General features: G+C 43.9%; 2 protein-coding genes across 4 annotated transcripts in view; both read left to right on the top strand.

Moving 5' to 3' along the window:
• Positions 1 to 26,785, top strand: part of LOC142465910 (G-protein coupled receptor 35-like) — a 63,630-nt gene that overhangs the window by 11,631 nt on the left and 25,214 nt on the right. The window contains exon 2 of one of the 2 annotated variants that reach the window (XR_012788006.1): positions 1,222 to 2,493. Coding sequence is in view for 1 of the 2 variants with exons in the window: in XM_075570346.1 (XP_075426461.1) it covers positions 1,222 to 2,180 (959 nt within the window). In the remaining variant the exon portion in view is untranslated. Of the gene's footprint in view, positions 1 to 1,221; positions 6,397 to 26,785 lie in introns of those variants that run through there. The other variant, XM_075570346.1, reaches the window with a different exon arrangement.
• Positions 10,878 to 18,014, top strand: LOC142465399 (G-protein coupled receptor 35-like). Of its 2 annotated transcripts, none has more exons than XM_075569364.1 (2): positions 10,878 to 10,947; positions 16,460 to 18,014. In XM_075569364.1, the coding sequence occupies exon 2, from the start codon at positions 16,480 to 16,482 to the stop codon at positions 17,374 to 17,376; it is 897 nt and encodes a 298-aa protein (XP_075425479.1). In that variant the 5' UTR covers positions 10,878 to 10,947; positions 16,460 to 16,479; the 3' UTR covers positions 17,377 to 18,014. The 2 variants fall into 2 exon arrangements, with proteins under 2 accessions (XP_075425479.1, XP_075425480.1); XM_075569365.1 differs by lacking the exon at positions 10,878 to 10,947 and adding an exon at positions 13,007 to 13,124.

Below are 26,785 nucleotides of genomic sequence, written 5' to 3'. Positions count from 1 at the left end.
TCTCCTTACAATTTTAATTTATTTAAATTATTTTGGTTCATTGTTTACTTCACTACATTTATATTTTAATTATTGTGTTAATAAAATGTATTTTTTAATTAGATAGGGGTGTTTCTCCAGTGCGACAGAATAGGGAGATCTTTCTATTTTTGTCATTATTTTATTCCTTATGGTTTCCGCTCCCCTACTCTCTTCCTATCATTCTGTGTGTAGAGTAGCCAGGTGGCGTCTCCAAAAATACTATGGTGGCGATGGATTTTGAACAATCCATCCATGGATTCAATATTTCCGCGATTCTTAAAATCCATCAGCGGAATGCAAAATCCACGGATGGATTGTCGGTGTAAAAAAACAAATAATCCACTAAAGGCGACTCGCCATTTTTGAGATTGATCTGCTGAAATGTGCGGACCAAAAGGAACCAGTCCAAATCAGCCCCAAAATTTCGCCCATCTCTAGCTACAAACACAAGAAACAAAGTAAATGAAGCAGCTTCTAACACCAGAAATGGGGATTCCCATACTGTATGTGTCCCTGAGATTCCCACACCCTCACACTGACAGGTGAAGGGTTTTTCATGCTGACTGCCTGATACTAAGACCTGTTGTACTGTATGTGTTTGTAAGAGAGCAAACAATGTGAAAACCAAGGACCGTTAAGTAGAGATGCGCACATTTTTTTGGCTGATTTGTCGCTGCCTCAGATCAGTTGGTTCCTCTGAATCACTTATCAATCTGAAAAAGGCAAATCTGCCGTTTCCAAAATTCTATCACTGACAAATCACATGATGGGTTAATAATCTACGGTCGGATTGGTAAAAAAAATTCTCTTAGATTTAATCTGAGGGGGAGAGAGTGGATTTATAACAAACCGCACCGCGGCTTTATTTTTTATATTTTTTTTTTATATTTATAAAATATTTTACCAGGAAGTAATACATTGAGAGTTACCTCTCGTATTCAAGTATGTCCTGGGCACAGAGTAAAACAAATAATACATGGTTACAAATACAGTTACATAAATGAACAAGGTATACATTAAATGCAAGACATTGCTTTAGGATTCAATATGTAATCTGAGTGCGGATTGTAAAAAGTCCACCTAGGAAATACCGGGAAACGGATTTGGACTGGTTCACCCATCTCTACCATTAAGACTCGGTTCTGCTGCCATCTTGTGTCTTTGGTTGGAATCCCATAACATCTGTCTTCTTTGTTACAGGTGCAGCTCCTCACAATCAGACGACGAACTGCAGCAGCAGCTTGATGGTGAGGAACCGATCTCTCGATCATTTCCAGCTAATCCTTTTTGTCCCCATCGTAGCTTTTGGCACAATATTTAACTCCTTCGCCGTCTGGGTTTTCTGCTTCAAGATGAAGAAGTGGACGGAGGCGAGAGTGTACATGATGAACCTTCTGATCAGTGACTGCTGCCTGCTCTTCGTCATGCCTTTCCGGATATACTCCTCCCTGCGAGACTGGGAACTTGGAGATAACCTGTGTAACAGCATCCGCTCTTTTTATTTCATGAACACATACATGAGCATCGCCATCATCACATTAATCTCCGTGGACAGATATGTCGCAATAAAGTTCCCCCTGAGATCCAGAACACTGCGTTCCCCTCAGAGAGCCGCCATGGCCTGCGGAATTGTGTGGGTGCTCCTGATTGTCACTCGCCTCTATCTCCAGTTTGTCGCCATTGTTCCACCATTAACGAAGTTCTGCTTCCGGAAGACGAGCACAAATCCCTTAAGGAGAACCCTGTACTTCGCCATTCTGGGTTTTTTCCTCCCCATGGCCATACTGATCTTCTGCTCTCTGGAAATCATCAGGACGTTGAAGAGAAAGGACAGTCCGAGTGTGAATGAACAGAAATGTGTCCAGAAGACCATTTACATAGTGTCCACCAACCTTGTCATTTTCCTTGTGTGCTTCCTACCTCTGCACATCGGGAATGTTGTGAGGTTTGTGGTGGAATCCTTGGGCCTTGAATGCTCAGTGATAGCAAATATCAACACTTATGTTTATGCCGCACAAGCGATCGGTGACTTGAACTGCTGCTTTGACGCAATCTGCTATTATTTTGTCGCCAACGAATTCTGGGAGACTTCATCACTGTTACCAAAGTCTAATCTGCCACAGCTAAGCCAGGAACGGACACAAGTGTCAATCCTGTAAAACAGGCAACTTTATCTACCACTTTATAAAAAATAGTGTTCAGCAGCAGGTAGTGATCACTTTTAATGGAGAGCTTCTTGTGGCTTTAGTGTGTAACAGGACACAGGTCTCTTCTTTGGATGTACTTTGTGTCTGTGGAGGAGACTTCTGATATCTGGAAACCTTTAAATAATCAGAACAACTTTATTTCATATAGCACTTTTCTCCCAATAGGGCTCAAAGCTCTTCACAATTACAGTATAGTGTGCGGTATGTAGGATATAGGAATTGTTACAGACACAGTCCCTGTGTTTGGTGCCTGAGGCACAGGGAGGTAATATGACTTACCCAAGGTCACAAAGAGCTGATATCAGGAATAGAACCAGGTCCCCTAATTCAAACTCAGTGTCATTGTTGACATAGTCAGTGTCCTTACTCACTGAGACGCTCCTTATTTTCAAACAGTATCTCCGTGTCTGTAAATGTAAAAATCATATGTGCTGCGTACTGTGCGCTATATTGTAATTGTGACGCGCTTTGAGTCCCATTGGGAAGGATTCATTATTATCAATTATGTTGCCATTGTAGCCCCAAATAATAACCCAACCTGCAATTTGTATAATTAATCTAAAGACAAGAGGATTTAAACCGTTATTTCTGTATTAACTATGAATTATTTTTTCTGTCATCGTCCCTTTGCCCATCCTTGCTAACCGCTTCCATGAAAAGCACAGAGTTTTACTCTCATTGTGAGATCTTGGTACATTTGATGACAAACTGGACTTGTTACCACAGCTCTATTCCAAAATCGGAACGGTGCGTATGAACACACAGCAGGGGCATTTAAACATGGAGCGGTGCGTACAGACACTGAGCGGTGCATATAGACACGGACTGGTGAATGATTTGATTTGAATCCTGTCTCATTCACCCTTTGCTGTGTGTTTTTTAGTATATACAGCGGAAACAATCTTAGGTAAATCCCATATTTGAATCCTGTCTCATCCACCACTTAATTAAATTAAGCTTTCACATCTAGGCAGGGAACACCCTGTGTAGAAAAACCATCTGTTTGAATGTGCCTCAGATGTGCTAATTAAGCAGACTGAACTCAACTGTCAGGTGACTTTTTAGGCCCATATAAACCCAGGCAGAACAGCTTTATGCCCATTGTAAGTAGCCCATTGTAATTAGCCGGAAAACTGAAGTTTAAAAGGAAGTTCAAAAGAAGTGAACAAGTAGAAAACACCTACTGGCCTTATTCCTGCATTTGAACTACACTGGAAAGGAGGATATTATCTATCCCAGACTGTACATCTCAGCATTTTACTTTTGCTGTGATGCGGCCTTTACTATTTATATTTGCTGTGACCTCACTTATTCTCAAATTATGCACTTCCTTCCACCAGCCTCAGTATGTCTCTTACTCTATTCATTTATCTCCATCTCTCCTCCCTTCAGCACTTCTCAGTTCACATTAACTCCTATCTTACCTGCGCCCTCTGACACCACACAGCTATATCGCCTGCACTAAATCACACCCATACAAAGCATCCTCACACATTCTCTTTCTATCCATGCTTCTCCTCCTTGCTTCTGGGGATATCTCTCCCAATCCTGGTCCCTCCCTTATTTCTACACGCTCTCGTCCTCGCCTGCCAAATACAACCTCTAATCGTTCTGCTGTCAACCCCTCCAACCTCATACCCATCCCCTGTCACCCTCCCCCCTCTCTCCCTTTCTCCTGTGCCCTTTGGAATGCTCGCTCCCTCTCTAACAAGTTCCTCTCTGTGCATGACTTCTTTCTCTCTCACTCTCTGCTCCTATTTGCTATAACTGAGACCTGGCTCACTCAGTCTGACTCTGCTCTGGAGGCTGCCCTCTATTATGGTGGCCTTCCTTTCTCCCACACTCCGTGCCCTGATGGCAGGGGTGGAGGCGTGGGGCTCCTGCTCTCCTCTCTGCCGTTACCGAACCCTTTCTATTCCTCCATCTCTTGCTTTTCCCTCCTTTGAGGCTCACACTGTCCACATCTTCTCTCCTCTCCCTGTTCATGTGGTGGTCATCTATCGCCCACTTACCTCTACTCATCCCCCTTCTGCCTTTCTCTCTCACTTTGAATCTTGGCTCTATTTCTTTCTCTCCTCAGACTCCCCTGTTCTTCTCATTGGTGACTTCAATTGCCACATTGATGACACCTCTCTCCCTTGGGCTTCAGCTTTCTCTCTCTAACCTCTTCTTTTGGCCTTTAACAGTGGACTGCAGCCAGCACCCACAAGGATGGCCACTACCTAGACATGGTTTTCACTAAAAACTTTTCTCTCCGATTTCTCCATTTCCCCTTTTCCTCTCTCTGATCATCACCTCATCTCATTCTCTCACTCGCTTTTTCCCTTCTCCACTTCCATCTACCCCTCGGTTCTGCAGAAATCTGTGCTCTATCAACCTACCAGCCTTTGATTCTGTCTTTTACTCTCTACTCAAACCATCCTCAGCTGCCTCTTCTTCCTCCATCTCACCTCAGGACTTTGCTGATTATTTTAAGGAAAAGGTGGAATCGATACGTCAGAACATCTCCTCTGTTTCCTCCTTCCATCCTATACCAATTCCTAACTCTCCTACTGCCTTCCTTGACTCTTTTTCCACTGTCTCAGAGGAGGTTGTGTCACTGTTGATCTCCTCTTCTATCTCTACCACTTGCCCTCTTGACTCCATTCCCTCCCATCTCCTAAAACCACTTGCTCCTACTATAATCCCTATGCTCACACACATTTTTAACTCCTCTCTCTACTCTTGTACCTTCCCATTTTCCTTCAAGCATGCAACAGTTATACCATTACTCAAAAACAGCAAGCTTGCCCCTACCTTTCTTTCTAACTATCGACCTGTCTCCTCCTGCCTTTTGCCTCAAAACTCCTTGAATGTCTTGTATTCTCTCGCTTGTTCCATTTTCTCAACACCCATTCTCTCCTAGACCCTCTACAATCTGGCTCCGCACTGCTCACTCCACTGAAACAGCCCTCATTAAAATAACTGATGACCTCCATGCTGCCAAAGACAGAGGTCATTACACTCTGCTCATATTACTCAACCTCTCTGGAGCATTTGACACCGTGGACCACCCTCTTCTCCTTCACATTCTCCATACTCTTGATATTCGGAACAAAGCTCTATCCTGGATCTCCTTTACCTCTCCCATCATACTTTCAGTGTCTCTTCTGCTAACACCTCCTCCTCTATTGATCTCTCTGTGGGGTTACGCCAGTGCTCTGTCCTGGGACCTCTTCTCTTTTCTCTGTACAAACCCTCTCTGACCTATTAACATCTCTTGGGTTTAAATATCACCTCTATGCTGACGACACACAAATTTACTTTTCAACCCCTGACCCAAGCACGCTGCTTAGGGGTCACACTTGACTCCTCTCTCACATTCTCCTCTCACATTCAAAACGTTTCTAAAACCTGTCACTTTTTCCTCCGCAATATCACAAAGATACACCCTTTCCTCTGTTGCTCGACTGCTAAAACTCTGACTCAGGCCCTCTTTCTCTCCCGTCTTGATTACTGTAACCTCCTGCTGTCCGGCCTTCCTGCCTTTCACCTGTCTCCCCTACAATCTATCCTAAACGCTGCTGCCAGAATCACTCTACTCTTTCCGAAATCTGTCTCAGCGTCTCCCCTGCTGAAATCCTTCTCTTGGCTTCCTATCAAATCACGCATCTCGCACTCAATTTTCCTCCTCACTTTTAAAGTTTTACACTCTTCTGCTCCTACTTGCATCTCAGCCCTAATTTCTCGCTATGCACCATCCTGACTCTTGCGTTCTGCTCAAGGATGTCTTCTCTCTACCCCCTTTGTATCTAAAGCCCTCTCCCGCCTTAAACCTTTCTCACTTTCCGCCCCGCACCTCTGGAATGCCCTTCCCCTCAATACCCGACTATCACCCTCTCTATCCACCTTTAAGACCCACCTTAAGACACACTTGCTTAAAGAAGCATATAAGTAGCACCGTGGCTAATACTATACACAATACATAAAGCTTGGCCCCCTGCAGATGCACTTACCTGAACGCCCTCCTACTGCCTCTATACCTTCTCCTCAACAATTAGATTGTAAGCTCCCCGGAGCAGCGTCTCCTCTTTCGAAATGTTACTTTTATGTCTGAAGCACTTATTTCCATGATCTGTTATTTGTATTATTTGTTATTTATATGATTGTCATGTGTAGTACTAATGTGAAGCGCTATGTACACTAATGGTGCTATATAAATAAAGACATACATACATACGTGTCAATTGGAGTGCTACTGGGCGTGGCTAAATGTACACAACAAAAAACAAAGAAGCCCAAAGCAACATCCAATATGACAAAAATACACAGTGAAATATCTTTGTTTTTTGTTGTATAATTGTTATCTCTACTGTATATTAAAGATGCAATCAATATGTACTCACATTATGTACCTATAGTACAGGCAAATAATAAGTGTTGGACCCGTGTGGTCATCGCGCGCCGTGGAGGGTGAAATTCACCATGTGACATCTATCCTGCCAGAAATTACATGGGACGCCATGCCAGAGGATCCCCCAGCTACCAAGAAACACCTCTGAGAGACCAGGAACAGCGCAAATTTCACCCTCCCCGGCGCGCGACAGACACACGCGTCCAACACTTATTATGTGCCTGTAACCCCTTAGCCAGTCACCCCCGGTTGAGTACAAGTTTACCCCTTTGCCATGGCTCCAGGCTTACCCCTGTCAGGTGAAAGCGTATTTTCTTGAAAGAGGATTTAGAGAGGGTTTTATCATCCCTGTTGAGTCCAAGTTGATAACCACACGAGCAAGTCGCAATCTAAAAATCAGCCACCACATACGCATCCATAGTACTGGAGAAGATCACCAAGGAGGTAAGCTTGGGATGAATGGCAGGGCCGTTTCACTCACTGTGAATGTGATGCTGTCTTGCACTCTGGTATAATGGTGAAACACAGTCTTATTAGGGTGTATATTGTGCCGTGTGTGGGATAGATAATATTAGTGGAGTGCCGTCAAGCATAAGAACGGGGACCCAGAGGCATACCTCTATCGCTGGTCCGTGCAGTCCTATAGTTTTGCTTCAGGCAGGTTTACCTTAATGGCTGCGCCAGTCCTGGCAGTCGCATGTATACAGCGCAGCAATGTGCAAGGCCCCCTAGGCTCCCTCGTGGCACGCTTCCTGGATCTCAGAAGATTGTGACAGAAAAAAAGAAAATGTCATCCGGAGCGGCAGCGGAGAAACCGGCAAAAGTAAATATATGAATCCAAAGTCAGAGTTAATGGCTTAAATAGTGCAAACACATAGAACAGGCAAAAACCATGCATTTCCCCCCCTACACACGTTTCCCGCCACAAGGACGCTTCGTCTAGGAGTAGGGAGTCATGGACTGAGCAGATAATTAAAAGACAAAAAGCCCACGAAGTGGCGGGTGCATATAATTAAATAAAATCGAAGCAGACAAGCAGCAACCAATCCTCACCCCGTGGGTATTAACCCCTCGGATATGACGTGATTTTTAAGCATGATGAATAAAATCAAATGTGGGTCATTGGTTTCCAAAGCATCTATTCTTTTGAGAAAGATCAACAATAACCAAAGACATATTCCCAAACTTCATATTAATATGTAATATAATGGAGTCAAGCAGTGAGAACATATTTCACCTGAATAGAACAAATGCCATTCAAGTGATATAAATGCCATAGATGCAATTTAAGTTGCCATCTAGCTTATAGTAATAAACAAATCATATCCTATTCATCTGACAAAGGAACAATGTATCCTAGTGTGAAGTTACACAATATAGAAAACATCCATATGATGAAAAACCATTAAGATATATAGTATCCGTACTATATTTACTGTTTCATTGCCATAGTCCTCACTCCATGTCTCCAAGTAACTTAGCTCCTATTTATTTATGTATTTTTATTTCTGTCAGAAGGATATTGAAATATCTAGTTAACAGTTGTTGCAAGAAAAAAATATATATTAAAAAAACGCATACAATGCAACAGATAAACCTCTAGAAATAGCATCTAGATTCAGTCTGGTAAAGATTGGTAGTGGTCAACATCTGAGTGACCATATACCAATATAACAGTAACCATCTTTCTAAAATCTCATTATTCATAAGCGAATGAGCTATAGCATTTTAATTAAACCAGCTTGGGAATGTTTACCATATTCGAGGAAATGAGGCAGATCAGAGGACAAGAAAGGGGGGGAATGGGACGGCGGGAAGGAGGGGACGGGTAGGGGAAGGGAAAAGGAGAAGGAGAGGCAGGCAAATGGGGAAGGGGGGAGGGGAGAGGAACGGAAGGAGAGATGGGAGAAAGGGAAAGCAAGTTAAGGGAGAGAATACTGTAAGACAAAAGGGATTCATTAATGCATAAAAAAAATTTAGTATGTATAATTCAAGAACACGCAAGTTGAACTAAAACGCATCAATTTATATAGAAGAAAATCTTTAGTATAATCATAATAGCTAGAGAAAACACTTCAAGTCCCATTCTGTGTTTAGGCCATTGGAATATAATGTATTAAGAGTAAATATCCAATAAGCCTCTCGTTGATACAGTGTTTAACCCTGTCGCCCCCACATATTGGTGGAGGAATGTGTTCCAGAGTTATACACCGCAATGAGCTCAGAGAGCCGTTGGGACATGAAGTGACGTGTTTAGCTACAGGGTGCAGCATATCTTTTGTGGCTATCAATCTCTGGTGTTCTAAGATACGTACTTTCAGTGCTCTGGTTGTTAAACCAATGTATTTTTTATGGCAACCGCAGATCAGGAGATATATCACAAAATTGGTCTGACAAGATATAAAAGCATTCATTTTAAAGATCTGTTTATTATCCTTACTTTGAAAGGTTTTAGTTTTAATGACATGTGGACAAATCTTGCAACGTCCACAGCTAAATGAACCCTTCAGGGAAGGATAGGGGAAACACGGAGCGGTGCGTATAGACACGGAGTGGTGCATATAGACAGAGCAATGTATATACAGTCATGTGAAAAAGAAAGTACACCCTCTTTGAATTCCATGGTTTTACATATCAGGACATAATAACAATCATCTGTTCCTTAGCAGGTCTAAAAATGAGGTAAATGCAACCTCAGATGAACAACAACACATGACATATTACACCATGTCAGGATTTATTTAACAAAAATAAAGCCAAATGGAGAAGCTGTGTGTGAAAAACTGAGTACACCCTTACTGCTTCCATAGGAATTAAGATGCTAAGTAGCAGACATGTGCTGCTAATCAAAATGCCCTTGATTAATTGATCAGCAAGTTTGACCACCTCTAATTATAAAAGCCAAAGTTTTAGCAGTTTGCTGGTCTGGAGCATTCAGGTGTGTGTTAACACAATGCCAAGGAGGAAAGACATCAGCAATGATCTTAGAGAAGCAATTGTTGCTGCCCATCAATCTGGGAAACAATTTAAAGTCCATCATTCTACAGTGAGAAAGATTATTCAAAAGTGGAAAACATTCAAGACAGTTGCCAATTTTCTCAGGAGTGGACGTCCCAGCAAATTCACCCCAGAGAAATTGCAAAAAAACCAAGAGTTACATCTCAGACTCTACAGGCCTCAGTTAGCATGTTAAATGTTAAAGTTCATGACAGTACAATTAGAAAAAGACTGAACAAGTATGGTTTGTATGGAAGGGTTGCCAGGAGAAAACCTCTTCTCTCTTAAAAGAACGTCTTAGGTTTGCAAAGTTGCATCTGAACAAACCACAAGACTTCTGGAACAATGTCCTTTGGACAGACGAGACCAAAGTGGAGATGTTTGGCCATAAAGCAAAGCACCACGTTTGGCGAAAACCAAACACAACATGTCAGCACAAACACCTCATACCAACTGTCAAGCACGGTGGTGGAGGGGTGACGATTTGGGCTTGTTTTTGCAGCCACAGGACCTGGGAACCTTGCAGTCATTGAGTCAACCATGAACTCCTCTGTATACCAAAGTATTCTAGAGTCAAATGTGAGGCCATCAGTCCAACAGCTAAAGCTTGGCCGAAATTGGGTCATGCAACAGGACAATGATTCCAAGCACACCAGCAAATCTACAACAGAATGGCTGAAAAAGAAAAGAATCAAGGTGTTGCAATGGCCCAGTCAAAGTCCAGACCTCAACCCAATTGAAATGCTGTGGCTGGACCTTAAGAGAGCTGTGCATAAACAAATGCCCACAAACCTCAATGAACTGAAGCAACGTTGTAAAGAAGAGTGGGCCAAAATTCCTCCACAACGATGTGAGAGACTGATAAAGTCACACAGAAACGATTACTTCAAGTTATTGTTGCTAAAGGTGGTTCTACAAGCTATTGAATCATAAGGTGTACTTAGATTTTCACACATGGCTTTTCCATTTTGGCTTTATTTTTGTTAAATAAATCATGAAACGGTGTAATATGTCATGTGTTGTTGTTTATCTGAGGTTGTATTTACCTAATTTTAAGACCTGCTAAGGAACATATGATTGTTATTATTTCCTTATATGTAAAACCATGGAATTCAAACAGGGTGTATTTTCTTTTTCACATGACTGTAGATATGGAGCGGTGGGTATAGACACTGAATGGTGCGTATTAACACAGAGTGGTGCAGATTCTCACACAACACAGTACAGTACAGTGGACAGGAAAAGAACAAACCACACACAGTAACTTCTGCATTTCAAATTACTTCCCACCTCAGAACTAAGATCATACAGCAGCAGGAGCCATTGAAGGTAAGATCTGGCTGCAACTCTGCTTTCCCTGGCACAGAGATCATCCAAACACAGACATACAGGATACAGAACACAATCTGTCAGGGGCGAGGTTAGCGTAAATTCTGAATTACCCTAATATTTATATTCAGAGAGTTTAAAATAAAAAATAGGACATACATATACATATTTATATACACAACCAACATATATAAATTAACACACACATTCCCAGCACGCTCTAACTCCAACACCCACCCCATTGTGTATGTATATGTATATGTATATAAATATATATATATATATATATAGTGCTACTCAGCATTGCCAATGTATACAAACAAAAGACAGGGGGTGCCCAATGCTACATCCAATTGACAAAACATATAAAGTAAGTTTATGTATAAAGTTTAAATACTTCAATAATAATAATATTTACTTGGTTATTTAATTAAACCCTTTGGCCAAAGCGTCATAAGCCGGCCTACCACATCACGTATAATATATGCAACCTTGCCTTTCACCATTATCCCCAGCATACAGTGCTTCCACTGCAGCAAGGGATTCTGGGAAATGACATGCAAATGAGCACACAATGTGTCACCTTTTGTCTGAAAAACCATTGTTACATGGAGCCGATATAAGCTAATGCTTGCTTTAAAAGCACAGCATGGGAATCAGATGCAAAGTCAGAGAAACTATATATATATATATATATATATATATATATATATACACATACATACATACACACATATACATATCAAACACACACAAAAAGGAAAAGTCGCTAACACTATATCAATAGAAAAGGCTAACCCAGGACCCAAAAATGAATATAATACTGATGTTTAAGGTTATCACAACCAAAACAAAAATAATATAATAAAAGGGGAAAAAACCTGGGGGTGCTTAGGGATAAAAAATATGAAGACACACAAAAAAGACTGACAAGATCCCTATAATTAGCACTCACAATAAACCTAAAATAACTAAATCAAAATAAGAAACAAAAACCCGGAACCAGAGTCAGCAAGGAAAATACGGCAAAGATTTTAATAAGAAACAGGGAAACACACTAACATAAAAACATACATAAGCTAATGGTAACCAAACAAAAATAACAAGCAAGAAACGATATGAGTATATGCATACAACACATGCTAAGTAATAAACTGAACTAATTAGCCAAAAACATATCTCAATTAATATCCAATGTGTGTGTGTGTGTGTGTGTGTGTGTGTGTGTGTGTGTGTGTGTGTGTGTGTGTGTGTGTGTGTGTGTGTGTGTGTGTGTGTGTGTGTGTGTGTGTGTGTGTGTGTGTGTGTGTGTGTGTGTGTGTGTGTGTATATATATATATATATATTACAAAAACAGAAAACTACAATAAGCGCAATCACAATTAGACTAATAATGATATTTACCACATATATAGGAGGGTATACTACCTCACAATCTAACTTTCCCTGATTAAGTCTGCAGCCAAAAGGTCTACCGCTCCACGGGCTGGTATAAAAGGATATCCAAACAAGAGTGACCTAGGCGCAAGTAAAAACAAGAAAAACAAACATAGGGTAATACGTTCAAACAATTTGTCTACTAGAGGGTACGATATGCACTTACAGCAGGTAGAATAAAATCAGGCCTTGTATCCACTCTGGGATCAGGAACAATGAATGAAGATCTGGAACAGCCAGCAGCAACTCATCTACAGGAACCGTATCCTCGTGTGAAGTATCACATATAGGAAGAGAAGTGGGACACATACATAGTGTAACACAGTTTATTTTAAAATTTAATAAAAAAGACAATAGGCTCTGGATATTATTAGGAGTGCCCTATAAAGTGACTCCATACCCTTGGAAGTTGGCCATAACACCGCATGTGGTTATAAGGACATTTTATAAGGAACCAATAGAGACTGTGTATACCCACCCTTGATGAGTGTGAGAAGCTCTAAATTCTCAAACGCTTTTACCCAAACTCACAAAGTGTGAGTATTTTACCTATTGTCTTTTTTATTAAATTTTAAAATAAACTGTGTTACACTATGTATGTGTCCCACTTCTCTTCCTATATGTGATACTTCACACGAGGATACGGTTCCTGTAGATGAGTTGCTGCTGGCTGTTCCAGATCTTCATTCATTGTTCCTGATCCCAGAGTGGATACAAGGCCTGATTTTATTCTACCTGCTGTAAGTGCATATCGTACCCTCTAGTAGACAAATTGTTTGAACGTATTACCCTATGTTTGTTTTTCTTGTTTTTACTTGCGCCTAGGTCACTCTTGTTTGGATATATATATGTAACGGTTTTTGTGAACCGGCCTGACCCACCCAATCTCACATTGGCCCCTGTGGTCTAACTGGCCCCCATTACAGTGTGGTAGTGTCTGGTGGTGCACCTGTTGGCTACAGGACTCCTGAGTCTCCCGCATGATGGTGTGTGGGGAGGACCCGTCCAGACAGGCAGCTGAGGTAGTGTGCTGAGTCTCACCTAGTTCCAGTGCAGCGCCTCCACCTCATCAGGGTCCCTGCGTCCGCATGGGGATGGTCCTGTTGAGGAACTCCTCCGTGGTGCTCCTCTCTGTACATTCACTCCACACATGTACACGAGAGGGTTTGTGATTGAGAACATCTTTATTGTCTGAGTGGGCTAGCTGCCCCTCGCAGTAGATATCTAGCCACTCATGTCCAGTCAGTGCCTCCCTTTAAAAGGTGTATTTCTCCTTAGATAGGGATTCCCTATCCCCGCAGGGATCTCTGCCCTGTGCCAGGTCCCTGGACACAGTCTCCTTTTCAGTTACTATAACATAACCAGAACTCTCAGTAACTCAGGCTAGGACTAGAACTTGAACTCCTGCCAGAACTAACTCTTAGACACAGTGCTGTGCCTTATGTACACTCTGGAAGCTGACACACCTCTGACATCACTAACCATGGAGTCAGAGCATGTGACTACTCCCATCCATACACAGGGCACCCCACCAGGGTGTGAGGGCAAACCTCCATAATTACTGCTGGCATGCCCACAACTTACCAGGCCTTACTGTCAGCAGGAGAGATGACTGTAGCCATTTTACATGACCGCTACATATATATATATATATATATATATATATATATATATATCACAAACCAACCACTTGAGTCCAGCACTCACAAGTATTCCTGTCTGAAATGATTGAGTGCACGGGTATTGAGTTAGTAATATCGGACCAGCAGTACTGAACATGCTGGTATTTGCATTTAAATCTATTATTAACTTCACCCTCATCATTTAGGAGGTTCAGGGCTGTATTTATTAAGGGGAAATCACATAGTTCCAATATAATAACAGGCTTGATCCCCGGTGACTGCTATTCAGGTTCATGGCATTTACCACCAATCGAGCTTATTGGAGCTTTGTGAATTCCCCAAACTTACAGCCTAATGATCACACACGATTCACTGGGCTATAAGGTGGCTAATGGCTTAGCGCTCTATAGTAAACGTGGGCATCACCATCCAATTAGCAGCTGGAAGAGTGGTTCTTCATCGTATGGAGACTCCTGCCAATGTATTTTACTCCTTTGATGGACAGAAACTGGCTTTCGAATGGGTTCATGCCGTATGAGAGCTGTGTCTTCTTGCATCAAAATATTTAATCAAGTCTCTGGAGAGCACAACATCTTCCAAAATCCCACAAAAGTCTAGTGGGAAGCTACATCTCATGGCAAATTGATTGCTGTGACAGTTAACCCTATAAGTGCTAGCGAACTCCAATACAAAATAAATCCTTGATACCAAAACATTGGTTTTTGTTGTTGTTGTTTGCAAAACAATTTGAGCTTTTTGGTGCTGGTCTCGTGGATATTTGTTTGTGTTTGGAGCTGAAATCGAAGGAAGAAGAGAAGTGAGGAATCTTGTAAATTGTTCTGAGTTTTTTTGGGGGGGGCGGGGGGATCTGTTTGGTACCCATTTCAGGGCTGTAAAGCTAGAGGGCGGTTACAAGAAGGTTGAATTTGAAACATTACAGGGAAGGAACAAGCCGGTGTAGAAAAACCTATAAGCAGCAGTATAAGCTGCCATTTATTTGTTAAAAAAAATTCCCTTTAATAAGTGGATTAATACAATCCACACAATGATAAGTAATTAGCTATGTTGCAGATCAATCCATTCTCCTGTGATCGATCGGCGAAGATTCGGCTTGGGGCTTCACTAAATGGCTGTCAGTGCAACAGAAGAGGACCAAAGATGCAAAGTTCTGTGGGGAAGATAATGTGACCAGGCAGTCACTAGATACAATTGGTGCCCTGTTAGAGAGAGGGCACCGCTCAAAAAGTGGTGTGTCAGAGCCTGTTTCAGAAGAGGAAAGGGATGTGACTTTGTAAATTGTTGTTAATGAAGCAAAAAATATGCTTATTACATTATAATACATTAAAAATGCCGTTAAGTTGTTTTTGTGTTTTATTTCATACTACATGTATTTTCTCAAAGTACAGAACAGATTTTTTTTTTTTTAAACACACATGTAGGATATTGCTTGGTCTGCAGCATTAGGCAGCAGTCCTGCATCCACTTTTTTTTATTCCACGATAATCCCTCCAGTGAATGATCCTATGTGAGCTCATATTAGGGGTGTAAACAAAAGATGAATGGGTTAATCAAGGGAGACCATATAATAGACCAACCCGACTCCCAGCTGAATGGGTAAACAACACCCTAGAGCTGGATCCCCCGTGTGGTAAAAATAATGCTGTAGTACTCACTGAGACTTGATTGAAGAGGTCTGGAGGGGCGTGCAACAGCTCAGCGATCAATGCAGGTAAGGAGAAATCCCAGCCAAGGGGAAAAAGCGCCGTGCACTGCTGCCGTGGAATCGCATATTGTCAAAGAGCCTTAAGGGCACGAAACGCGTCAGAGTGTTCCTTCGTGAGGAACTTTCCTATTTTTCTATGTTTTGAGGATCCAATAAACAAGTTTTACGTGACCCAGCAGCATCAGCTTGTCTTCGGCGATTCCACGGCAGCCGTGCATGGCGCATTGTCCCCTGGCTGGGATTTCTCCTTACCTGCAGCATGAGAGTAGCTTTAATGAGAAATAATTACCTAAGCAGTCTGTGAATTGCTGCAGCTCCAATGTAACATATTACTAGTGTAAGTGTAAAGCATTATTGTTAGATCTTATAGCTTAGCAACAGACGTGCTGCTTGGAATACTGCAACGGATTTCTTTGTGATACCTTGTTGCCAAAGGGCAGAGCTCAAAAAGGTGTGCGTGAGAGCCTGTTTCAAAAGAGGAAGTGAATGTAATGTTCTAAATGGTTGCTATGGCAAATTGCATTAGGAGTGGGGGGGGGGGGAGAAAAGAAAAAATGCAGTCAGTATTATCTAATACTATAGAGCTGATTTATAATTTTAAAAAAAACAACAACAAAAACACATAGGACGTTGGGTGTTTTGCTGCTTTAAATACAGAAGTTAAATTATTTTGTGAAACAGGAAATGTGGCAGATCTAATTAGCATCCTGTTAATCTCTTCCCTTTGCAGAGCTTTGGGGGATTTCCAAAATGAACTGCTCCAACAGTAGCTCGGGCCGCTCCCTTCAGCTCTTCAATCTGCTGGCATACATCCCCCTCCTCTTCTTCGGCAGTATTTGCAGTGCTCTGGCCCTGTGGGTTTTCTGCTGCAAGTTGAAGAAATGGACCGAGACCAGAGTGTACATGGTGAACCTGATCATATCAGACATCAGCCTCCTGCTGACCTTTCCCTTCAGACTCGTTTCCTACCTGTATGACTGGAACCTGGGGAGTGATCTGTGCAAAGCAATTTTTTTCCAATACTTTGTGAACATGTACATGAGTATCTTCACCATCACTTTGATAGCGGTGGATCGTTACTTTGCCATCAGACACCCTCTGAAAGCCAAAGGCTGCAGGTCCCCATTGAAGGCTATTATCACATGCTGTGTCTTGTGGTTGCTCTGTATCTCTATTGGCATAATGAGGATTGTGCAGGACAGAGATCACAGATTCCGCACCTGCTTCCAGAAGGTCAGCACCAGGCCTTTCAACTTGGCTCTTGTCTTTGTTGTGGTTGGGTTTGTCACGCCACTGACCCTCATGAGTTTCTGCTCTGGAATGGTCATCAGCACCCTCTGGAATAAAGAGACAGTGGGTGCTCAAGAGCAGCAGTCAATCAGGAAAGCAATTCACATGATAACCGCCAACCTGGTGGTATTTGTGATCTGCTTCTTACCGGTACACGTAGGGTACACAGTGCGCTTTGTGACAGAGTCTCTCAATGTCTCCTGTCACACATGGGAGCACATTGATGTCTTCATTCAGATAGCAACGTTTGTGGCCAATTCTAACTGTGTCTTGGACTCTGTGTGTTATTACTTTGGGGCCCGCGAGTTTTGGGAGGCTTCTAGACTGCTTCCTATGCTTAGACATCTACGGTCCTAAGGAGCGGAGTGATCTCCCACAAAGTGCCATAGAACTACATGTGAGGGACAAATGTGTCCATGTAACAAGTCCCTGCGGTTATACAGAGCCTCTTTGCATCTTATAAACGCCATTCAGCAACACTCACAGATGCTCCTATGTTATACGACCGGTATCTCTTGCTCTGTATATACACATAGTGAACGTAGGCGTCACCATCACTGATACCCATAGCGAATATTCCCTGCTATGTATATACAGTGACCGCAGGATGTCACCGACACTGACACCCATAGGGAATATACCCTGCTATGTTACATGACAGATATCTCTTCTGTGAAGCTACAGAACTCTCTATGAGCCAAGATCCAGTAACTGTACTAACTGTAGATTCATACACTTATATATTTGTATACCGCTTATTTCTATGTGTCAGCTAACTGAAAATGCTTGCAATCTATACAAAGTACTGTGTTACTATGGTCCCCACCAGCACTGAAGAGGTTAAATACATTTTATAATGGTATCTGATAGTAAATACCGTACCATTTTGAGCACTTAAATTCCACAATGGGACCAGACGAAACCTTTCCTTGAATTAATATATTCAATTACAACCAAGAAAAATAAGTTTGAATAAATAATATTTTACATTTTTAGACGGTTCAGCACAATGATTTCTGTGTGTTTTTTTTATTCGTTTGAAATGCAGACAGCTTCCTGACACTGAATATACCTCTTACTATGTTCTTAAGAATAGTTTTGTAATTCTCTGCGTTCACTGTATACTGTTATCTGTAAATCTCTACAGTATCTGATTTCTGGGGAAGCATTGTTGCAAAAAATAGAAAATAATAATAATGTATCATTCTAGTGAAAGTCGTTTTACCTCAAGTACAGATGAAGCAGGGTGTCACCATCACTGACAAATAGAGAAAAAAAGACAGTGCGCAGCTAAAACAAGACCCACGTGAAAGCTGGCAAAAGTAACAAACTGATTGCCTTAGTAATACAAATATGTGCAAACTGGTGAAAAAACCTTACAATATTGGGTGTAATGATTTGCGTCTGCAGCCGTCGTATGGGGTGGCTCAACACCCCTGGAGCTAGGAGAGTGAGACAAAAACACGGCGCACAACGCAAAATCGTGAAGTATGAAATAAATGTATATATATATATTAAAACATTAAAGGTTCTGTGTACATCAAATAAGAAATCAGTAAGCAATCATCGAGGCATGTTGGGGTTACCACTCGCCGGATCAGGAAGCTGTAGATGATATTAACACCAATAATCCTGCGGCGGCGGTGTGCAACCTCCTAGGCCCCGTTCAAAGAACTCCTCCACAGTCCAGCAACACTCGTAGCAGCGATGTCAGAAGGGGCCGTCGGTATGTTCTCCCGAGAGAAGTCCCATGAGTACGCCTGATCCCTGCTCCACACTCCGTGTACCGCACCTCCGATCACGTGACCGGGGCGCAGCAGGCGCCCGCTGATGACGTCACGCGCGTGATGAGCCTCTCTCACAGGCTAGATGACAGTCCAATAGATATGGTAGTCAAGGAGCGTAACGGAGCAGTATGAACAGGCGGGGGCAAATCAAGGGGCTAACAATGCAACTGAGGCAAAGATTGGATAGATAACTGTTTGCACAGTATATGGCATAAATCCAACGCGTTTCGTAGAGCGAACGCTACTTCTTCAGGGACATTCATATTCATATTTAGAAACAATAGTTTGCAGTCACCACACCACTCACCACATTGTTCGTTATTTGTATAGGCTGGAGGTTTGGTATATCAGGTAAGGGCTTTAAGCAAACCAACAAGTGCAATTTGCTTGAAATGCTTTTGATTACGATCAAATCCTGAATAGGTACGGGAATAAATCACCTAAGACAGTATTAAATTCTGTACTCCCACCCAGTGGTCATAAGTGAAATTGTTCCCTAATGGAAACAATGTTAAGACCAATACATATAAAAACATATAGACTACGTGAAAATATTTAAATTAAATTAGATACTATGCCTCCCACTCAACCTTCAAAAGAAACAGTCCTCCAGTCTCTCACAAATAGCAAATACAACAAGATGAGGGAGCGGGGTGCATCGTAATCATATGTGAAAAAAAGCAAAAATATGCCAATAAAACAGTATCGTTGAGGTAAGTATGAATTCGTCAGGAGTTCTATTCTCATCCTCATCACCAAATACTTATAAATCGATGCCTGGTTCACTATTTGTTGGCATGATTCAAAATCTAATTGACTCAGATTAAAATTGAAATCTAATCACTTGAGTTTACACTAGGGTGGGGGCCCACTTGAGTTTAAATTGGTGTGGTGGGCCCCAGGGCCGCAGGCAGATTTCCCGGGGCCCAGGACTAGAGTTATGTCTGGGACCCCCCTCCCCCATTTCACACCTCACGAGCCCTCTCTATTTCCCACCCTCTTCTCATGCATTTCACCTCTTCTGTCTGAATCCCCCTTCCTCACTCACCCCTCTCATTCTCCCGCCTCACAGATGATAAGGCTAAACAATAACACACAGCCTTAGCCGCATAGGCTGGCAGTCTCTCATTTTTGTATGTGATAGTATCTGTTTTATGTAGCCCAATAAAGTATTTTTGATTAAAATTTTTGCTGGTGAGTCTGAATACACAACAGGAGTAGCTGCTGCATCGATCTTCTTCTTCTCAATATCACGCTCTGATCGAGATCACGCTATGGAGGAACGCTAATCACCTATCCAAGTGTACCGCGAGGCCAGGGGAGAAGGGGAACGGTACTAATCATGAGTAATTGTACTCCATACTGGCGTTTATTCACTGTGGTTCATGCAGCCGTCCACCTATACAATTGGACATGGGTCTGCACCCAGTTACCCCTCTCGCATCTCCATCTACTGTAGGCTTTAACTCCATTATGCTCCGCTTATATGCACCTTATCTCAAGCTATATAGAGCCAACATGTGTGTATACCTTTGAGCTATCAGACGGTTTCTATTGTGTTTCCCATACGACTGTGGCTGGTCCAAGAAGGGGGAGTGGGTGTGTGGCAGGATGGCCTGTAGCCAAGGTCAGGGAACAGTCCACACGTGTAGTTTCAGGATAATGAAAACGTTCAGTGGCTTTATTTCTCCACAACATAGCATAACATGTGGGTACACTGTCCCTTTAAACCAAAACAAAACCTGCTCCACATTGGGAGAACTGACTAACACTCCAGACCTATCTAGCAGGCTGGCTGGCTGGCTAAACCATTTACCAAACCGTAAGTCTATATTATGCAGTCAGGAAAACAAATTAACAATGCTTACTTTGGTTGAAAGAGTTAGTTGGTGAATCCGTCTGGCTAGCAGCTCACATAGCAGAGTGCTCTGGTCTAAGGCAGCCAGCTACTGCCAGTAATAACATCCTTTTATACCTTGCTGGATTATCAGGTGTCAGCTTACACCCTGATTACCTAGCTTCCTCCTGAGTTAACCTTCTGAGTGCTGGATGAAGCACACAGACATATGTCTCCCAGGCATAACTTATAGGGGTTGACTTCACCCTGTCACATACCTCCCCTGTTTGTGTGTGCCTAGGGTCCCACACGGCTGAAGACCGACCCTCCATTCCTTCTCTTGACAAAAAATCGGCATTTCCATGGTCCTTTCCAAGTCTATGCTGTATATCAAAAGAGAAGGGTTGAAGGGCCATATACCACCTGGCCAACCTTGAGTTTGTGTCCTTCATGGTGTTTTACAATTTTAAGGGCGCATGGTCAGTGACTAGGGTTAAGTGTACTCCGGCGACATAATGTCTCAAGGCCTCAATTGCCCATTTTACAGCGAGGCACTCCTTCTCAATGACGGAATACCTCACTTCCCTTGGGAACAGCTTCCGGCTGATGAACAGTATGGGGTGTTCAACATCATCAAATTGGTGGGACAGCACTGCTCCCAGTCCTACCTCTGAGGCATCCGTCTGGATGATGAAGGGCTCTTTAAAATCTGGGCTCCGAAGAGCGGGGCCCTCTGACAGGCACTTTTTTCGTACATCAAAGGTGTCTTGGCACTCCCAAGACCATTTAACTTGGGTCGGGGCACTGTTTTTTGTCAGATCTGTTAGAGGTGCAGAAATTTCTGAAAAATTGGGGATAAACCGCCTGTAATACCCTGCTAACCCCAAAAGGGAGCGGACCTATGTCTTTGTCTGTGGGGTGGGGACTTCCTTTATGGCGGCCACCTTGCTAGCTAGTGGCCTTACTATCCCTCCCCCAACGGCATAGCCCAAGTATTTTGTAGTGGATTTACCCAGGGCACATTTTTTCGGATTTGCAGTGAGCCCTGTTTCTCTTAAGGACGTTAGAACTGCCCGTAACCTTTTTATATGAGACTGCCAGTGTCTGCTATAGATGACAATGTCATCCAAGTAGGCCGCGGCATATGCCCTATGGGGTCATAGTACCTTGTCCATTAACCTTTGGAACGTGTCTGGAGCTCCATGTAACCCAAATGGCATAGTGACTAATTGGTATAAACCGAGAGGGGTGGCGAAGGCAGTTTTGCATTTGGATTCTTACGCTAGCGGTATCTGCCAATATCCTTTCGTGAGATCTAGGGTGGAGATATACTCTGCTTTACCAAGCGAGTCAAGCAATTCATCCACCCTAGGCATTGGGTATGCATCGAATCTGGATACAGCATTTACCTTTCGCAGATCCACGCAAAACCTCACCTTCCCATCTGGTTTAGGGACCAATACTATAGAACTACACCATTCACTATGGGACTCCTCGATCACGCCCAATTCCAACATGTCTATTATCTCCCTCTCTACCAGGTCTTTTCGGGCCTCTGGCAATCTATAGGGACGGGACCGTACTTTTACGCCAGGTTCTGTCTCAATTCTATGGGACACTAAATCAGTCTGCCCTGGCAGCTCAGAAAAAACATCTGGGAACTGGTCACATAATTCTAGTAGGTCTAACCTTTGTTCCGTTGTTAACTGCCCTCCCATGGGAACCTGATGGTCATTGTACGTACTACCCTTTGGAGGCTGTGGACCCAAATCCGTCTCTCCTTCTCGAGGGTGGATGAACAGCGATCTCATCGTTTTCCAGGTTTCAGGAGGTTTACGTGGTAGATTTGTTTACCCTTCCTGGACCCTGGTTGAGAGATCTCATAGTTCACCTCCCCGGTGCAGTGGAAAACTCGGAAAGGACCCTGCCACTTTGCAAGGAGTTTACTCTCTGATGTCGGTAGTAGTAGCATCACTTGGTCCCCAGGTTGGAAGACCCTCAAGTGGGCATTATGGTTGTACTGCCTCTCTTGACGTTCTTGAGCAGATTTGAGGTTTTCTTTAGCAAACCGACTTATCATGTCTAGGCGGTTTCTAAGGTCTATGACATACTGAAGGGTATTCTTGGAGGGGGGGCTCCTCCTCCCAGGATTCCTTCAGTAGGTCGAGAATACCCCGAGGTTGGCGTCCATATAGGAGCTCAAACGGGGAGAAGCCTGTGGATGATTGGGGAACTTCTTGTACCGCAAACAATAGGAAAGAGTGAAGTTCATCCCAAGCTCGCTTTTCAGTGTCCACAAACTTCCTAAGCATGGTTTTTAAAGTACGGTTAAACCCCTCTACCAATCCATCAGTCTGAGGATGGTAGACTGAGGTCCGGACGGATTTTACCTCCAATAACTTCAGGACATCCTGCATTAACTTTGCCATGAAATTTGTTCCCTGGTCAGTTAACATTACTTGGGGAAGTCCTACCCTAGAGAATAGTTCTAACAGCCTGTGAGCAACCTGTTTAGCAGTGGCTGATCTCAGCGGGAAGGCCTCAGGATATCTGGTGGCATAATCTACAACAACGAGTATAAATTTATGTCCCTTCGCAGAGGGTTCTAAAGGTCCAACCAGATCTACCCCAATTCTCTCGAATGGGATGGATACCAAGGGCAGAGGGACCAAGGGAGCCGGCTTTTGTCCTTTTTGGCTAGTTAACTGGCATTCAGGACATGTCTCACATAGTTTCATGATGTCACCATGTATGCCTGGCCAGTAAAACCGGGACGAGATGCGGTCTGTTGTCTTATCCCTGCCCAAATGACCACCCCATGGGAGAGTATGGGCTAGGGTGAACACTGTTTTAATCAACCCTTTAGGGACTAGCATCTGTCGAATGACCTCCCCTGTTTGTGTAACCTTATTCACACGATATAGGATGTCATTCAATAGTTCAAAATGTGGAAACACTCTTACACCTTGTTCATCAATTATCTTGTTGTTGACCTGTACCACCTTCTCATATTGTCTAGCCAGAACTGTGTCTTCCCTCTGCCTCTGACGGAAGTCAGGAAGATCCAGGTCTGGCAAAATTCCCGTATCTATCTGTTCCCCACCCTGGTCATCTCTGGCCATGACCTGCAGTCCTTTGGGCTGACTAATGTTACCAAGAGTCACAGCCTTTCTTAACCAGTCCTCTTTTTCCGCACGTCTCTGATTACGTATCTTTGGGACGTGGTGTCTACGGGGGAAAATCTCTGGGGGAAAAGGAAACATATCTCCGGGCTTCTCCGGAACCAGAGAAGTAGGCTCCGTAGGTGTAGGGGCCAACAATGTTTCTAAGTAGGGCCAGTCTCGGCCAAGTAGAACAGGAGCAGGTAGCCAGGGAGCAACTCCCACTAGTAGGCTAGCCTCTTGATCCTTGATACGCAGTAGAATGTTTGGCCTCGGGTATCTCTTTGTATCCCCATGGATACACTCGATATTCCACGGAGAGTCATAGGATAGTCTGTTGCTTGGAATTAGGCCCTCTAGGATCAGGATTTTTCCAGATCCCGAGTCCAGCATGGCTTTTACTATTTTCCCCTCCAGAGATGCTGGGACTAACCACGGATTGTGGTCCCCTCGGAGAGAAGCTGTGGCAGTGGTTCTGCCATATGAACAGTCCATATCATCATCTCCTGAGTCCGCAAACTCGGTCGTCAGCGGAAGCTCTCGACGGGGCTCGGTGTTTGGACCTTTCCGCTGTTGGATGGGATCCTCCCTTCTGGTTGGTGATGGTATCCTCTCCATTGGATGGGTGACGGGAGTCCAGGTTCTCGGGGAATACTGTGGGTGGCGGCCTCCCTTGAGTGATCCAATGGCCTCGGACCCGGGACGGGCGTCTCTGCGGGAGTTTGTACCAGGAACCCTCCGAGATGGGAAAGGGTCTTCCGATCGGGTTGACTGGATCTACCGAGCTGGCGGGTTGTAGACCCCTCGATTGTCTGCTCTCCTGCCTCTGGCATCACCGGAAGCTATCCTGTTGGGTGTCGTCGCCAAAGAAGTTTTCCACCAACGGACCGCTGAATCCAGGGAAAATGCAGCGTGTCTTTTTACCCAGGAGCGGGAGGAGGGGGGCAGTATCTGTATGAACTGCTCGAGCACAAACTGTTCAAGGATCTCTGCCTTGGTATGCTTCTCTGGTTGCATCCACCTGGTACATAAGTCTACTAAGCGGTGGGCTACGACCCGGGGTCTGTCTCTGTTTGTATATTTGACTGTCCGGAACCACTGTCGGTAGGTCTCTGGAGTGAGGCCTAGGCGATCCAGAATAGCAGCCTTTAGTTGCTGATAGTCCATGGCCTCGTCTGCTGGAAGAGCCTGGTAGGCTGCCTGAGCTTCTCCTATGAGGAGTGGAGCCAGAGTCGTTACCAGCAATCAACTGTCCAGCCGTGGGCCGTGGCTACCCTTTCAAAAGTGAGGAGAAATGCCTCTGGGTCTTCAGTTGGCTTCATTTTATGCAGCATCACCGGTGGGTTATTGAGAATCTCTGGTCTGACTGTGGCTGAGCCTTCGGCCATCAGTTGGAGTAGCTTTTCCTCTCGCTGGGCCTGTTGCTCATCTTGCTGGGCTTGTCGCTCATCTTGCTGGGCTTGTCGCTCAGCTTGCTTCTCTGCTAGCTGGAGCTGTTGCTGAAAGAACTGAGAAAAAAATTTCTCCATTTTTTTTTTTTTTTGTGGCCCTTCATATACAGGGGCCGTCCGACATCCCACTTCTGACACCACCTGTGGCAGGACGGCCTGTAGCCGAGGTCAGGGAACAGTGCACACGTGTAGTTTCAGGATAATGAAAACGTTCTGTGGCTTTATTTCTCCACAACATAACATAACGGTACACTGTCCCTTTAAACCAAAACAAAACCTGCTGAACATTGGGAGAACTGACTGGGCCTCTGGTGTGGCGGGTCCTGGCGGTGTCTGCAAAGGCCTGACAAGAGGTGGGACCTGTGGAGGTTAATGTGGCAGGGGCATTAGGCCTGGATGCAATTTTAATGGGTGTACTTCAAGCCTTTAAAGGAAAAGGGAAATCCCTGTTGCGGAGGTAGGCAGTGGCTCCCAATACAGCCAGGCTGGGTTCATCATTAAGGGTGGCGGAAGCATGGGATGCAGGGGTCACGCAGTCAGTGGCTGCCAGCCTGGCTCTCCCATGGGGGTAGCGGGTCCGGCAGCAGAGATAGGGAGCGAGACTGTGGTCGCAATGGCAGGAACGGCAGATGCAAGTAATGTGGAGGATATGTCTTACAAGGACGCATAAACGTGATAGGCAAGCCCCCTTTGGATGCCTCTTTAGCAAAGGTAAAGGATATAATTTGGGTGGGGCAGTATGTGGGATTGTTACTTTAAAAGCATCTTGACTTCAATTTGGTGACTAGAGATTGGTTTAGGTCCAATGGTGTCCACTTGCTGGACATTTGTGCCAATTTATTTAATAGCAGACGTGTGACGGTCCTGGCGGATCTGGTGGTACAGGGATAGTTTAAGGGGGGTAAAATAGCCCTGTAGGTGGTGGCATTGGGGGGTAAGTGTGCTTATCCTTGCCAGAAGGGGCTCCGTACTTGCTAAAGTGGGGCTGGGAGTGGCGAGTGGGTGGTGGCACATTTAAACGTGAGTTCCAGGAGCCCACTCTTGTCAACAGCCAGGTCACGTGGGCCCAGCTTGGGTGCCACGGGTCATCGGTTCCAGGACCTTTGACCTTTAACCCTTTGAGCGAGCGCTCTGGCAAGGGTAGCGCTTACCTATTATTTCATGGTTAAATAAAAAGCAGCGGCATTGTACCTTACATCTTCAGACTTCATCTTGTCGTTATTTGTGTGTTATTTATATGGGGTTCTGGGTACTTGGGGTGGAAGGGAGGGGAGCTCCCTCGCTGTCTCCTGGGTCATGATTGCATAGCTTTGTGTGACCTCTGCAATAAAAAAGTGTGTGTGTGTGTGTGTGTGTGTGTGTGTGTGTGTGTGTGTGTGTGTGTGTGTGTGTGTGTGTGTGTGTGTGTGTGTGTGTGTGTGTGTGTGTGTGTGTGTGTGTGTGTGTGTGTGTGCACCCCCCTGAGGAAGGTCCCATTCAGCGGACCGAAATGTTGGATATATGTGCAAGTTTCTTTAATACAGTTTATAG

The sequence above is a fragment of the Ascaphus truei genome, chromosome 14 (assembly GCF_040206685.1).
Source record: "Ascaphus truei isolate aAscTru1 chromosome 14, aAscTru1.hap1, whole genome shotgun sequence".
In the NCBI taxonomy this organism is placed as follows: Eukaryota; Metazoa; Chordata; class Amphibia; order Anura; family Ascaphidae; genus Ascaphus; species Ascaphus truei.
Note: the sequence above shows the minus strand (reverse complement) of the source record. Positions and strands in the feature narration are given on the sequence as shown.